We start from the raw sequence: 12,730 nt of genomic DNA on the forward strand, positions 1-12,730 counted from the left end.
GCTTCAGTTATGATTCTTGATGGCACATACATAGTTTAGCTGGCAGTGTGGAGTTTGCTGTCTTATTGTAGAAATCTTGCTGCCAAATGTTGCTCATACAAGATTAAATGCTTGGGCTGGAGAGATGGCTCAGAGGTTAAGAGCATAGCCTGCTCTTCCAAAGGTCCTGAGTTCAATTCCCAGCAACCACATAGTGGCTCATAACCATCTGCAATGGGGTCTGGTGCCTTCTTCTGGCCTGCAGTCACACACACAGAATATTGTATACATAATAAATAAATATTTAAAAAAAAGATTAAATGCTTTTCTTTTCTCCTTATTTTTTTGGTTGCTGGCAACGTCCATCTTCCCAGGCATTGGGATGGATACTTGTGTCATTCCTTTGAGGCATGGTGGGCTTTCCTTGGTTCAAACCACAGATTACATTTATCCTATTGTCGACGACCCCTACATGATGGTAAGTTTGGGCTTGTGCATTTTTGTAATTGGAACTATTTTATGCATTTGGTTTTGATTTTATGTGCTTTTGGGTTTGAGTTTTGTGTTTGTTGTGTTTTTCCACTTTTGCTGTATCTCAGTTATATTACCCTCCCTGACTCCTGCAGTCATGGCAGGCTGACGTGTCTCCTCTCACACTGCATGTGTCAGGGAGAACAGGGACGTCTCTGCTGCTTTTATGCCTGAAAGTGCATTCAGCAGCTGTGCTCTCTGAGCTCTTTCCTTTTACCTGGCTTTCTGACATTTATAAAGTTTACTGTTCCTGGGTTTTTCTGGCTGGAAATTTTGCTATATTTTGTAATAACACTGATTTTTAATGTTTCCTTCCATAAAAAGAACTTATAAATTTCATCACAATTGGACTTTCATCTCCCCCCAACATATACGCATACACCAGCATTTCTCTGTGTAGTCCTGACTGTCTTAGAATTCTCTGTAGAGCCTCAGACTCCCACCATACCTGGCTTACTAACAATTGGATTTCTTGAACTTTTATTCTTGTAAATGTTAGCGTAAGTGTATTGCTACCTGCATGCCTACTTAGTACTGTATTATATGCCACACTGTGATCTAGCAGACCACTGAATTAAAGTTCTAACTACTGGACAGGGGAGATGGCTCAGTGGGAAAAGCACTTCCCATGTAAGTGTGAAGACCCCAGCACCTATTTAAGAAGCTGTTTAGACAACACATACATCTAGTCCTTATGCCCAGAAGCAGACAGGCAGGCTTCTGGGTCTTGCTGGTTGGCCAGGCTAGCTGAATTGTTGAGATCCAGGTTCAATAAGAGACTCTGTCTTGAAAAATAAGGTAGTAAGTGATTAAGGAAGACATGCATTGCACACACACGAAGCTCTAACTACTGTGTAGACACATTTTCCAGTCATTTGTTATATGCTTACAGCCAGCAAGCGGCCTTTTATTCTGCTTATTCTTTAGCCCCACTTCTCTACCACCCAAGAGAAGCCAATGAATAAATGGGAATATCCCACCTGTTTAAAATGCCAGGTGTCCTTCCTGGGTGGCAAGGACATAGGGATCAAGCTTTACATGTAGGAATTCAGGCCATGGGGTAAGAAAATGGGGACATTTCTCTCTTGGGTACAGTGTGAGTGAACAGGTTGTTAGGAAGTATATTCCCTGCAAAGCAGCACACCTATGTGTCCCTCCAGTGGCAAAGCTACCAGAACCCATCCTTCCTAGCATCTCTTAAAAGCATGTAAGGGCAGCCAATACATGTCTGCCCCATGGCCCATGACGCCACCTCTCCGCTCCTTGTTGATAAGGCTTGCTGAGGTTGACAGTGGGTCTGCAGAAGGCTGCAGGTGTGCCTGAAACCCATGAGAACATAAGCAGCCTCTGCAGAGGGTGTGCCCCTTTCCTGTTGGTTATCCTTATGCCAGAAGGAAACCTTGTTGTTATTTTTCTCTTTAGTGCCTGTTAAAAAAAAAAAAAAGTTAGATAATGGCAACTTAATGTTTAAGAAGTCTTCTAGAGCAATAGAGTCCTTATTGCCACATTCCTGTTGGAATTGTTATTCCTCATAAAGCAGTAGGATTTACTGGGAAATGCTTTTTTCAATCTGACTTTAAACCTGAATGTTTCTTATTTCTCTTATTTTTGTTTCTCAAACAAGATTATTTTCTTTATTTCTTACAGTTTGAAAAGGAAGCTGCAAAAGTTTCTTAATCTAATAACAAAACCCATTTCCTATTTTATAGTAGCCAAGGCAGCCCTTCCTTGTGGTCTGCTAAGTGCGGGTTTCCAAGTTCACCTTTTGGTGACTGAATCAGTCCTCTCACTCTGGTCTCAGAAGGACCATCGGTGCCACTGCATCTCTTCCTGACCCCACCCATCGTCAGCCAGGGCTCTGAAACATAGTGTGAGGAAGAATGTGAATTCTGTGTTCTACTCTAGTGAGAGGAGCTGGGTGAGTGGGTGGCTGGGCAGTTAAGTGAAGGTAACCAATGGAGAGTCTTGTCCCAGGAGCTGCCCTTCCTGGAAAGCCCCAAGTTCTTGGAGGCCACTGTGTTGTAGACTCCATCTTTGTTCTACAGATGGGAAATCCCTGACTGCTTTCTCACGTCTCTGCTCTCTCCCTAGGGCAGGATAGCATGTGCTAATGTCCTCAGTGATCTCTATGCAATGGGCGTCACAGAGTGTGACAATATGCTGATGCTCCTTGGAGTCAGCAATAAGATGACTGACAGGGTAAGTCAGAGGCTCACTCACTGGTATTGGTTTGATTTCATTTTACATTTACAAACATGGCCTCGAGTATTGCAGCTCTTCACTTTGGGGCATTTATAAATTAAAATAAGAGTATCTAGCCTCTTTTTCTTCCGCTTCCTCCTTTCCTCTCTTGGCAGAAAGCTAAATATTTTTTTGTGGAGACTTAGCTTGGCTATACTAAGAGTACCAGGCCTGTGAATCGGGGCTCAGAACTGAGAGCACTTCGATATCAAGTGGTCTCTGTTGCGGGCCAAGCCCCCCGTACCACCCAGTAGCCTGTCCTTTTTACCTGTTCTTTGAACCAGGGGTAGATTCCTGTTTAGGTTATTTTTACTTATTTTTATTTTATGTGCATGAGTATTTGCCAGCATGTATATAAGTATACCATGTGTGTGTCTGGAATTGTAGTTAGACAGTTGTGAAGTGAGCTGCCATGTGGGTGCTGGGAACCAGACTTGGGTCCTCTGCAAGAGCAGTCTGCTCCTAACTATTGAGCCGTCTCCCCAGCCCCATTATTAAGGTTGTTTTGGCAAGGTGTGTTTTTGTTTCCATTATCTTTCCATATGCCCCCCCAAACCAGTTTGTCATGATAACGCAGTTTTCTGTTCTTTTTTTTCACAGTTCCTCACCAAAAAAAAGCCTCTTTGAAAACAGGGCTGTGTGTGTGTGTGTGTGTGTGTGTGTAGTTAGCTTGTCTGGTGTTCTTCAGGACTGGCTGAGAGCTGACTTCTAATGTCATCAGTCTGTGGGCAAATGGCTTTATGCTCCCTCCTCTTACCTCTCCGTTTGCTTTGCACCTATAACACCTTCCAGCATCTGCAGCATCTGATAACATGCTGATCGCTAGAAACACTCCCTACCCTGTCTGTTGGCTTTTGGTTCTCTGAGGGTTTTTTCTTTAATCTTTCTTGATAACTACAGATGTAGAACCATCTTTTCTGGGTTTTGAACAGAATTGCATGACTTTTTATCTGTATCCTTTTAAACCCTAGGAAAGGGATAAAGTGATACCGCTAATTATACAGGGTTTTAAAGATGCGGCAGAGGAAGCGGGAACCTCTGTAACGGGCGGTCAAACAGTGTTAAACCCCTGGATTGTTCTGGGAGGAGTCGCCACAACTGTCTGCCAGCCCAATGAATTTATCATGTAAGTTGGCCTTTATGTCGGAACCTGTCTTTGTCTTGTTCTCTCTCAAGATACAGTAAGGTGTCATTCACTTGCTGCACAAGACTACGTTCAAAGTGTGCAGTTTAGTGAATTTTGGCCTGCCCAGAGTCTAGAATCACCAGGGTCCCTTAAACAGCTAGTTCTTCATATACATCTTGGTTGGGTTCATTTAGTATATTAACATAGAATACTTTTATATTCATAGATTATGTAGCATATATTGGAACTTTGGTCCTATTTTTCAGCAATTTTAGACCTTGTAAATTTCTTTTTTTTTTTTTTAATTATGTATATAGCGTTCTGGGCACCAGATCTCATTATAGATGGGTGTGAGCCATCATGTGGTTGCTGGGAATTGAACTCAGGACCTCTGGATCAGCAGTCAGTTCTCTTAACCTCTGAGCCATCTCTCCAGCCCGACCTTGTAAATTTCATTTAACAAAAATATATGCCATATTATTCAGCATTTTATTTGTCTATTTTTTTGATTTGGCTTTTTGAGACAAGGTGTCATTCTGTATCTCATACTGGCCTCAAACTCATGATCCTCCTGCCTCAGCCTCCTCAGTACAGGAATTGCAGGTAAGTGCTGCCTTGACATCTTTTCTGGTTTGGTTTTGTTTGTTGTACTTGGGATTAAACACAGCGTCTTATGTCTGCTAAGCAAGTACTCTACCACTGAGCTCTACCTCCATGTCAGCATTTAAAATAGGCTTTGTGAGTTCAGGCTTGAGCAGCCATCATCCTCTCAGCACCCAACACGTTCTAGTCCCTCACAGCAAGCCTGTCTGGAAGGGTTCGCCTGCTCTGAGCACCTTTACAACATCTTTTTTTTTATGTATAGTTTTTTGTTGATTTGTTTTGTTTTCCCAGATGGTTTTTCTCCATGTAGCCTTAGCTGTCCTGGAACTTGCTTTGTAGACCAGGCTGGGCTTGAACTCACAGAGATCCACCTGCCTCTGCTTCCCAAGTACTGGGATTAAAGGTGTGCACCACTAGCACCTGACTCCATAATGCGTTTTGATGGCCAAATAAGCTTTTGTTTGTATATAGCACAGTTCTGCTCATTGATTGGAGTTTCAGGTTGTTTTCTCCTACTACTAGGAACGCACTTCAGATGCAGTTTGTTATTTTGTGTATGCATGCACACCCCACATCCCCTCTGGAAGTTGTTCTGCGATGTCACTCTGCTCACAGCCAGCAGAGGGAGTGTAGGTGGCATCCCACTGTGGTTTTGATTTGTGTTTCTTTGATGACTGGTGATGTCAGACATCTTGTAGCTTTCTTTGGGGTGGGGAAAGCATTTCTCTGCATTCTTTGAGATGGATCTCAACACAGATGGTCACTTTCCATCTTTGTTATTAAGAAAAGGCACCCTCAGCCTGGAGAGGTGGCTGAGCTGTTAAAAAATAGACTCACAACCAAAACATGTAAGAAAAGGCACCCTGTCCTATTTTTTGAAGTTAGTACAAATTCCATTTATTTTACTATTTATTTATTTATTTTTGGGGGAATGGGACACAACTTGTTGGAGTTGATTGTCTCCTGTAATATGAGTCCTACAGACTGAACCCATCCCACTGAGCCATCTTGCTGGCTCTTACTTCACTTTCCGATGAGTCAGTAGTATGTTTATGTTAACCTGAGTCAGAATTTAAAAGATGTAAGAAGAATTCCCAGTCCCGGGACCCTGATCTGTGCTGTCCCCAAGGTTGCCATCACAGACACCCTCTTACTAGTTCTGTGTATTTGCTGTTGATATTTTGGTTATGTTTGGTTCTTTTGATAACATAACTAGCACCCAGGAGTAGCCGTAGAGCAGGTCATTGAGACGAGTTTTAGGAATCGCTGGGTCAGGTGGGATGTGCCAGTCATGCTGAGAGCCTGCCCTTCATAAAGGCTCTACCAGGCTCTACTCCACAGCAGTGAACAAATAGACCAGATTCTCCATATCCTGTTGACAGTGGATTAGCAGACTGAAATCTTTGCTATTCTGATGGCAAAGGTGGGTTTGTTTTTTGTGTGTGTGTGTGTGTGTGTGTGTGTGTGTGTGTGTGTGTGTGTGTGTGGAAGGAAATGGCCTTGCTGTTGAGTTGGCCCTTGCTCACTTGAGCACACTGTCCTCTCTCAGTTGTTATTTAGAGCTGCTGTGTAAAGCAGGCTCGGGTCTTCCTGCCGTCGTCTTCCACGGAACTCAGATGACAAGTGGGTAGCACTGGGCCCAGCTTCTGCTTCGTGGTTTGAGTCTTACTCATAAGTGTGAAGCTGAGCACATTGGTCACATTTCCCGGGTTTGTTTTTTTTTTAATTGATATTTATTGAGCTCTACATTTTTCTCTGCCTCCCTCCCCCCTTCAACCCTCCCCCAAGGTCCCCATGCTCCCAATTTACTCAGGAAATCTTGTCTTTTTCTACTTTCTACTTCCCATGTAGATTATATATATAGTAAGTCTCTCTTTGTAGACCAGGCTGGCCTCAAACTCACTGAGATCCGCCTGCCTCTGTGTAGAAGGAGAGAGGACCTGCTTTTTGTCCTGGGCGCCTGGCTAGCATAACCCCCGAAATAATCACACAGAAATTGTATTAATTAAATTACTGCCTGCATTAGCTCTAATTTCCCATTGGCCAACTCTTACATTTTAATTCAACTTATTTCTACCAAAAACATAAGGTGATGAAAGATTGAAGATAACACCCAATATTGACTTCTGGTTTCTCCCAAATTCATAGACATGTGCATTCATACACATACATACACACATCAAAAATAAAGTACAAAAATGCTCTTTAGCAAAATTTCCCATTTTGCTTTAAAATTGAATTTGTTTCCTTGGTTAGTTTGACTAGAACATGCTGTTTTTTTCAGGCCAGATAACGCAGTCCCAGGGGATGTGCTGGTACTGACAAAACCGCTGGGGACACAAGTTGCAGTTGCTGTACACCAGTGGCTGGATATTGTGAGTAAAGAGCTGTTTAGAAGTGAGGGTGGAGGTGAGCTGAACAGTTAACTCTCAGAGTTGCTTTTCAGTTTCAAAGTTTTGTTTTAAGTTGGTGGAAGGTTTGGGAAGTGACAACTTTAATTTTTACCCCTGTAAAGTTAATCAGTAAAGTCCTTAGATGGATTATCCATATTTTTTGGTTTTTTTTTTTTTGTTTTTTTTGTTTTTTGTTTTTCGAGACAGGGTTTCTCTGTGGCTTTGGAGCCTGTCCTGGTTTTTTGTTTTTTGTTTTTCGAGACAGGGTTTCTCTGTGGCTTTGGAGCCTGTCCTGGAACTAGCTCTGTAGACCAGGCTGGTCTCGAACTCACAGAGATCCGCCTGCCTCTGCCTCCCGAGTGCTGGGATTAAAGGCGTGCACCACCATCGCCCGGCTTATCCATATTCTTGTAAATGAAAATTTAATAATGTAATGTTTGAAGAAGTTAAGGCCCAGCTTGAGGCATCATATTATCTGGACGAGAATTCTGGGACATGAATTCAAATTCATTAATTTTTTGTATTTTATGTATATGGGTGTTTTGTCTACACTTAAGTCTGCTCCACACACATGCAGTGCCCTCGGAAACCAGCAGAGGGCGCTGGGTCCCTCTAGCTAGAACAGTTGTTAGTCACCAAGTGTGTGCTGAGAAGAGAGCCCAGGATTGAAGTGATATAAATAGGGTTAGTTGTTGACACATCAGTCATGGGGTCTGGGTTGTTATGATATGCTAGTGTTGCCTTTCCATTGATTAGTAACTGAAAACATTTAGATATGTGGCTCTTTCCTGGAGAATGAAGAGGGCTGGTTCTCCTGAGCGTTACCCCACAGAGCTGTCTTTCTGGGGTTTTGTTGTTGACAGCTCCAGTCACTAAAGTTTTGCTCTCCCCTCACATGTCATGGTGGGTTTAATTTCTATAACCACCATCTTGAGAAGTAGTTGGGAAAGAGTAATAAAAACTTATCATTTATCAGCCATTTATCAGCTAGGAAATCGCAGAGCTTCTGGTTCAGACACCACTGCTTTATTATTTATTTATTTATTTTTGGTGAGTACTCAGAATTTTAAAAAGCAAGTTCCACATACTGTGTAGCAACATAATGTTTGGGGTTGGTTTTGTTTTGGGTTTTGTTGTTGCTGTTATTTAATAAAGGTCAGATGTAATTTAGAATCTATAGTCTGAGGATATTGGTTTTTGACAGTCAAGGAGTGACAGGTACAGATATCAGAGTGGCTTCTGGGAGAGGTGGGAGTAATGGGGTTAAGGGTATGCTAGGCGAGCTCTACCGCTAAGTCCTCATCCCAGCACCCTGGGTATTGTCTATAGTTCAAGGCAGGTGAATGAAGCGTGAATTACATGATTGATTGTGGTCCATGCTATCTTTGTGCCATGAACCTTACATCATGGTGCTGTAAGTTCTTTGAAAATCAGACAAGGCCTTTTTGTCCCTTTGATGATGATACCTTGTTTGCTCACCCAAGGCTGTTATCCTCATGGACAGTTGAAAATTTCACATCTATTTGCATCAAGATAGCTTCACTGCAGGAGTCAGTTAAAATAAAAAGTATAACGTAAAAAATGAAAGCCATTTACCTAATAGAGGAGATGGGGAAGTGAGCCAAGGACATAGGAAGAATTCTGTTTTTGTTACAGCACTCAAGGTTGTGAGTACTAGTCAAGTGCTTGCCTGAACTGCACCTCAGCCCTTGAACAGTGTTGATGCAGATGAGAGGGTTACAGGTCCAGCATGCTCTGGTAGTTCACTGTGGAAATGTGGGCTAAGCAGACAGTGGCGTGGTGGTCATTCCAGTGGCGAACACTAATCACAGAAGAGCAGTGTTAGAGCATTTCTGTGTCTTCACACACCCGATAAATAAGATTCCCAGTACTCGGGTGTAGCTCAGGGTGCTGAGCATCTGTGAGGCCCTGGGTTTGATCACTAGCATTCTGCACACATATCACACATACCCCAGTCCCAGAAGATGACTAAGAAAACAAGTATTTAGAAATAAAGATGAATCACATTTTCCTTTTCTCTTTCTCACCTGTGTTCCTATGGCTAGCCTGAAAAATGGAATAAAATTAAGCTAGTGGTCACCCAAGAAGATGTAGAATTGGCGTACCAAGAAGCGATGATGAACATGGCACGACTCAACAGGACAGGTAAGGTTTAGTTGCCTACATCCAGTCTTAACTCACAGTGCTCTTTTTTCTAGCTCTTCAGTCGTACGAAAAGTAAGGAAACCTAGGCTGGAGGAGAGAATGGCTGGTGACTAAACATCTTCTCTTGGTGCCTGCTTTGGTTCTGTAGATTACTACTGGGAATCTATAGGCAGGTGATATTTATTTATTTATTTATTTTTTGAACTGAAAACAATGTTTAATGCTTGCAGGAAACACAAGTTCAAGGTGAGAAAAACATTAGACAACATGCCTTTCACCAAAAATAAAATTTTAAAAAAGACATGTGAAAAGCCTGTTTTGGATAGGCAGGTGGTATTTGATTTATAGTTTCATTTATGACAGCTCCCTAATACTTGGCAACTTTTAATGTGAAAGTAATATCACATTGAACCCTGTTGTAAGTCGAGGAGAGCCTGTACACAGCAGTACGAAAGTGTTAGATGTAACTGTTAGATAATTTCTCACTATATGTCCACATGTGCCTTCCTCCTCTTTCAAGCCAGTTGTCAGGGTATAAGAATTCCAGTAGGGCCGGGCGCACCTTTAATCCCAGCACTCAGTAGGCAGAAGGAAGATGAATATTTTGAGTTTGAGGCCAGCCTGGTCTACAGAATGAGTTCCAGGACAGCCAGGACTACACACAGAAACCCTGTCTCCGAAAAAACAAACAAAAAACACCACCAACAAAACGTAGGTAGGCTGGAGAGGGGGCTCTGTGGGTTAAGGGAGTCAGCTGCTCTTGCAGAAGATCAGAGTTCAGTTGCTAATCTTTTGGGGGATTGACCTCTAAGAACACTTCTTATCATGTGCACATACACGTAGTTATTTTTTAATTTAAAACTGCAGAAGAAACAGTTTGCCCTTTCAGTTGTGAAATGAACTCTTAATTTTTCTGTGGCTGTTTCAAAATAAATACCATGACCAAGGCAACAACTTACAGAAGAAAGGGTATTAGAGGCTTTAGTTTCAGAGGGTGAGTCTATTTCATATCATGGCAGGGAGCATAGTGCTACAGCAGTAGCTGAACGCTTATGTCTTTTATCCACAAGCAGGAGGCAGTGAGCCAGGGCTAACTGGGAATGGCATAGACTTTTGAAACCTCAAAGCCTGGCCCCAGTGACACACTTCCTTCAACAGGGTCACACTTCCTAATCCTTCCCAAACAGTTCCATCTGCTGGTGACCAAATATTCAAATATATGAGCCTATGGTGGCCATTACTCATTCCAATCACTTCACAAAATTTAGTGCATGACCTTAAACTAGTTAAGAGATAGTGGCTTCTTTTACTTGAATGGAGGATTTTTTTTTTTTGCAATCACATAAAATATGATAAACCAGGATGTCGTACAAATGTCAAATGTTACTTTTTCTTTCACATATATTTACATATTTAAATAGGTGGGTGCTTGCAAGTGTGTGCATGTTTGTGTAGAGGCCAGAGGTCAACTTTAAGTGCCCTTCACCTTTTTGAGGCAGGGTCTCACTGACCTGAGCTCACCCATTAGGCTATGCTGGCTATGCAACAAACCCTATGTATCCACCTGTCTCCATCTCCCCAGCATATGGCACCAGGCACAGGGTTTTCACTTGGATTCTGGGGCTTGAGTTTGTACTTCACTGACTGTGCTTTCTTCCTGGCCCTGGCTATTGCTTTAGTTGTAGTAAAATAGCTTCTTTGGCCATAGACAAAGCCTGTAAGTAAGGGGTATAGTAAAATTACCCTGGCTGAACAGATTTTGCCTCCAGGCTTCAAAATATGCCAAGGAAAGACTTATTTTTCTTTTTAAAGATTTTATTCATTATTTATACAGTGTTATTTCTGCATGCCAGAAGACGGCACCAGCTTTCATTATAGATGGTTGTTAGCTACTTTGTGATTGTTGGGAATTGAACTCAGGGCCTCCGGAAGAACAGTCGGCACTCTTAACTTCTAAGCTATCTCTCCAGCCCTAGGAAAGACTATTCTAAAGCTAATCATTCATTACAAGAAAGACAAGGCATTTGAAAACTGAGTTCAGATGTACTCAGTTTGTCATTTGTGTGATTAATTGATAATCCAAACTTTCCCATTTCAGGTGTTTGTATTTAGACTTACTGGCCAGGTAACATAAAGATGTTCCATCTGCTCATTATGAGCCCTTTTGAAACTGGATCGGAGTTTGTATGTGTGTGTATGCATGCATGTACACACACATATGTATATATACATATAGCCAGGGCATTATATGGCAGCAGATTTTTTGGTCAGATTTTCATGCTTCTAATTTAGTGTTTCCATTAGTGATGTACAGTGTACACTGTCGGACATCCCCTTTGTTCCCCCCACACACTTTGATCTAATTACAACCAGGATTCTAAGCAAATTACTTGTTACATTGCAGTTGTGTTAATAGCCATGAGAGTTTGGCTGGTTTTGGTTGTTTTTTGTGATAAGAGTTAGTCATCACTGGGGAATATTAGCATCCGAAAGACACAATGAACTTTCAATTGTCCCGATTTTTTTTTTTCTTTTTTTGAGACAAAGTATCAAGTATCACTATGTAGCCTTGACTAACCTCTAACTCCCAGAGATCAGCCTTCCTCTGTCTCCCCAGTGCTGGGATCAAAGGTGTGCTCACTATGCCCCTCCTTCCTCAGATTCTTTTAACAATGTATCTCCAGAGATATAACTTAAGTGTCAGGGGAGGGGCACCGTTTTTTAAACTTCAAATTAATTAAATGTTCAGTGTGAAATGAATCACTCATTTGCTTATAATTTTTTATTTTTGTTTTGTTTTTTTGAGACAGTCTCATGTAGCCTCAACTGGCTTCCACCAACCTTAACTTTTAATCCTCCTGCCTCTATCTCCTGAGTGCTGAAATAACAGGTGTGTATCCCCATACCAAGTTTTATGCAGTGCTAGGAATCAAAGCCTATTTTATGCAGCCTGATTTTATGGGGGCAGTTTCTTAATTGCAGCTCCCTCTAGCTTGTGCCAAGTGACTGACATATACAAGGCAATCCTTGACACAGTTTAGGTATTTTTTTTTTTAATTTTCTTTTATTTTTTTAGTGTGTCTTTATATATCTGTATGGATGAACACATTTGTGCAGGTGCCCTTGAAGGCCAGAAGAGGGCATTAGCTGCCCTAGCGCTGGAGTTACAAGAGTTTGTGCACCTCCTGCCATAGGTGCTGGGAACCATCCTTGAGTTCTGGGAGAGCAGTAATCACTCTTACATGCTGAGCCGTCGCTCCAGCCCTACTTTAATCACCTTACACTGTTTTATTGGTGTTCACACCAGTTAAATATTTTAAAAATTATTATTTTCTAATATAAATAGAATTATTAATCTTATTTAATTAGTAATTATATTATTATAATTAAGCAGGGGCACTTCTCATGGCTCCTTTAAAACCCCTAAGTATTGTTTTTAGTTTTTATGCACTGCCGCCCCCCCCACCCCCTTACTGTATGAATATGGGTATGTGGGTGCCGTGGGACTTCATGAAAGGCAGAGGACAATGTTGGTTGGTCCTCACCTTCCAGCTTGTTTGAGGCAGATCTCATTTGCTGCTGCATATGCCAGATATATGACCTTCTGAGAAATTCCCATCCCTGCCTCCCAGAGGAATGCTAGAAATGGAGATGCTCCATTGGCCTTACGCTGGTTCTGGGGATCTGAATT

At 41.9% G+C, this 12,730-nt stretch overlaps 1 protein-coding gene across 4 annotated transcripts in view; it reads left to right on the forward strand.

Moving 5' to 3' along the window:
* Window positions 1–12,730, forward strand: part of Sephs1 (selenophosphate synthetase 1) — a 27,631-nt gene that overhangs the window by 7,226 nt on the left and 7,675 nt on the right. For 3 of the 4 annotated variants that reach the window (XM_005354849.2, XM_005354850.3, XM_026783095.1), the window contains 5 exons: window positions 354–457; window positions 2,602–2,709; window positions 3,723–3,877; window positions 6,765–6,855; window positions 8,940–9,039. In XM_005354849.2, coding sequence (XP_005354906.1) covers window positions 354–457; window positions 2,602–2,709; window positions 3,723–3,877; window positions 6,765–6,855; window positions 8,940–9,039 — 558 coding nt within the window. The remainder of the gene's footprint in view (window positions 1–353; window positions 458–2,601; window positions 2,710–3,722; window positions 3,878–6,764; window positions 6,856–8,939; window positions 9,040–12,730) is intronic. The other variant, XM_026783096.1, reaches the window with a different exon arrangement.

The sequence above is a fragment of the Microtus ochrogaster genome, chromosome 16, assembly GCF_000317375.1.
Source record: "Microtus ochrogaster isolate Prairie Vole_2 chromosome 16, MicOch1.0, whole genome shotgun sequence".
Lineage (NCBI taxonomy): Eukaryota > Metazoa > Chordata > Mammalia > Rodentia > Cricetidae > Microtus > Microtus ochrogaster.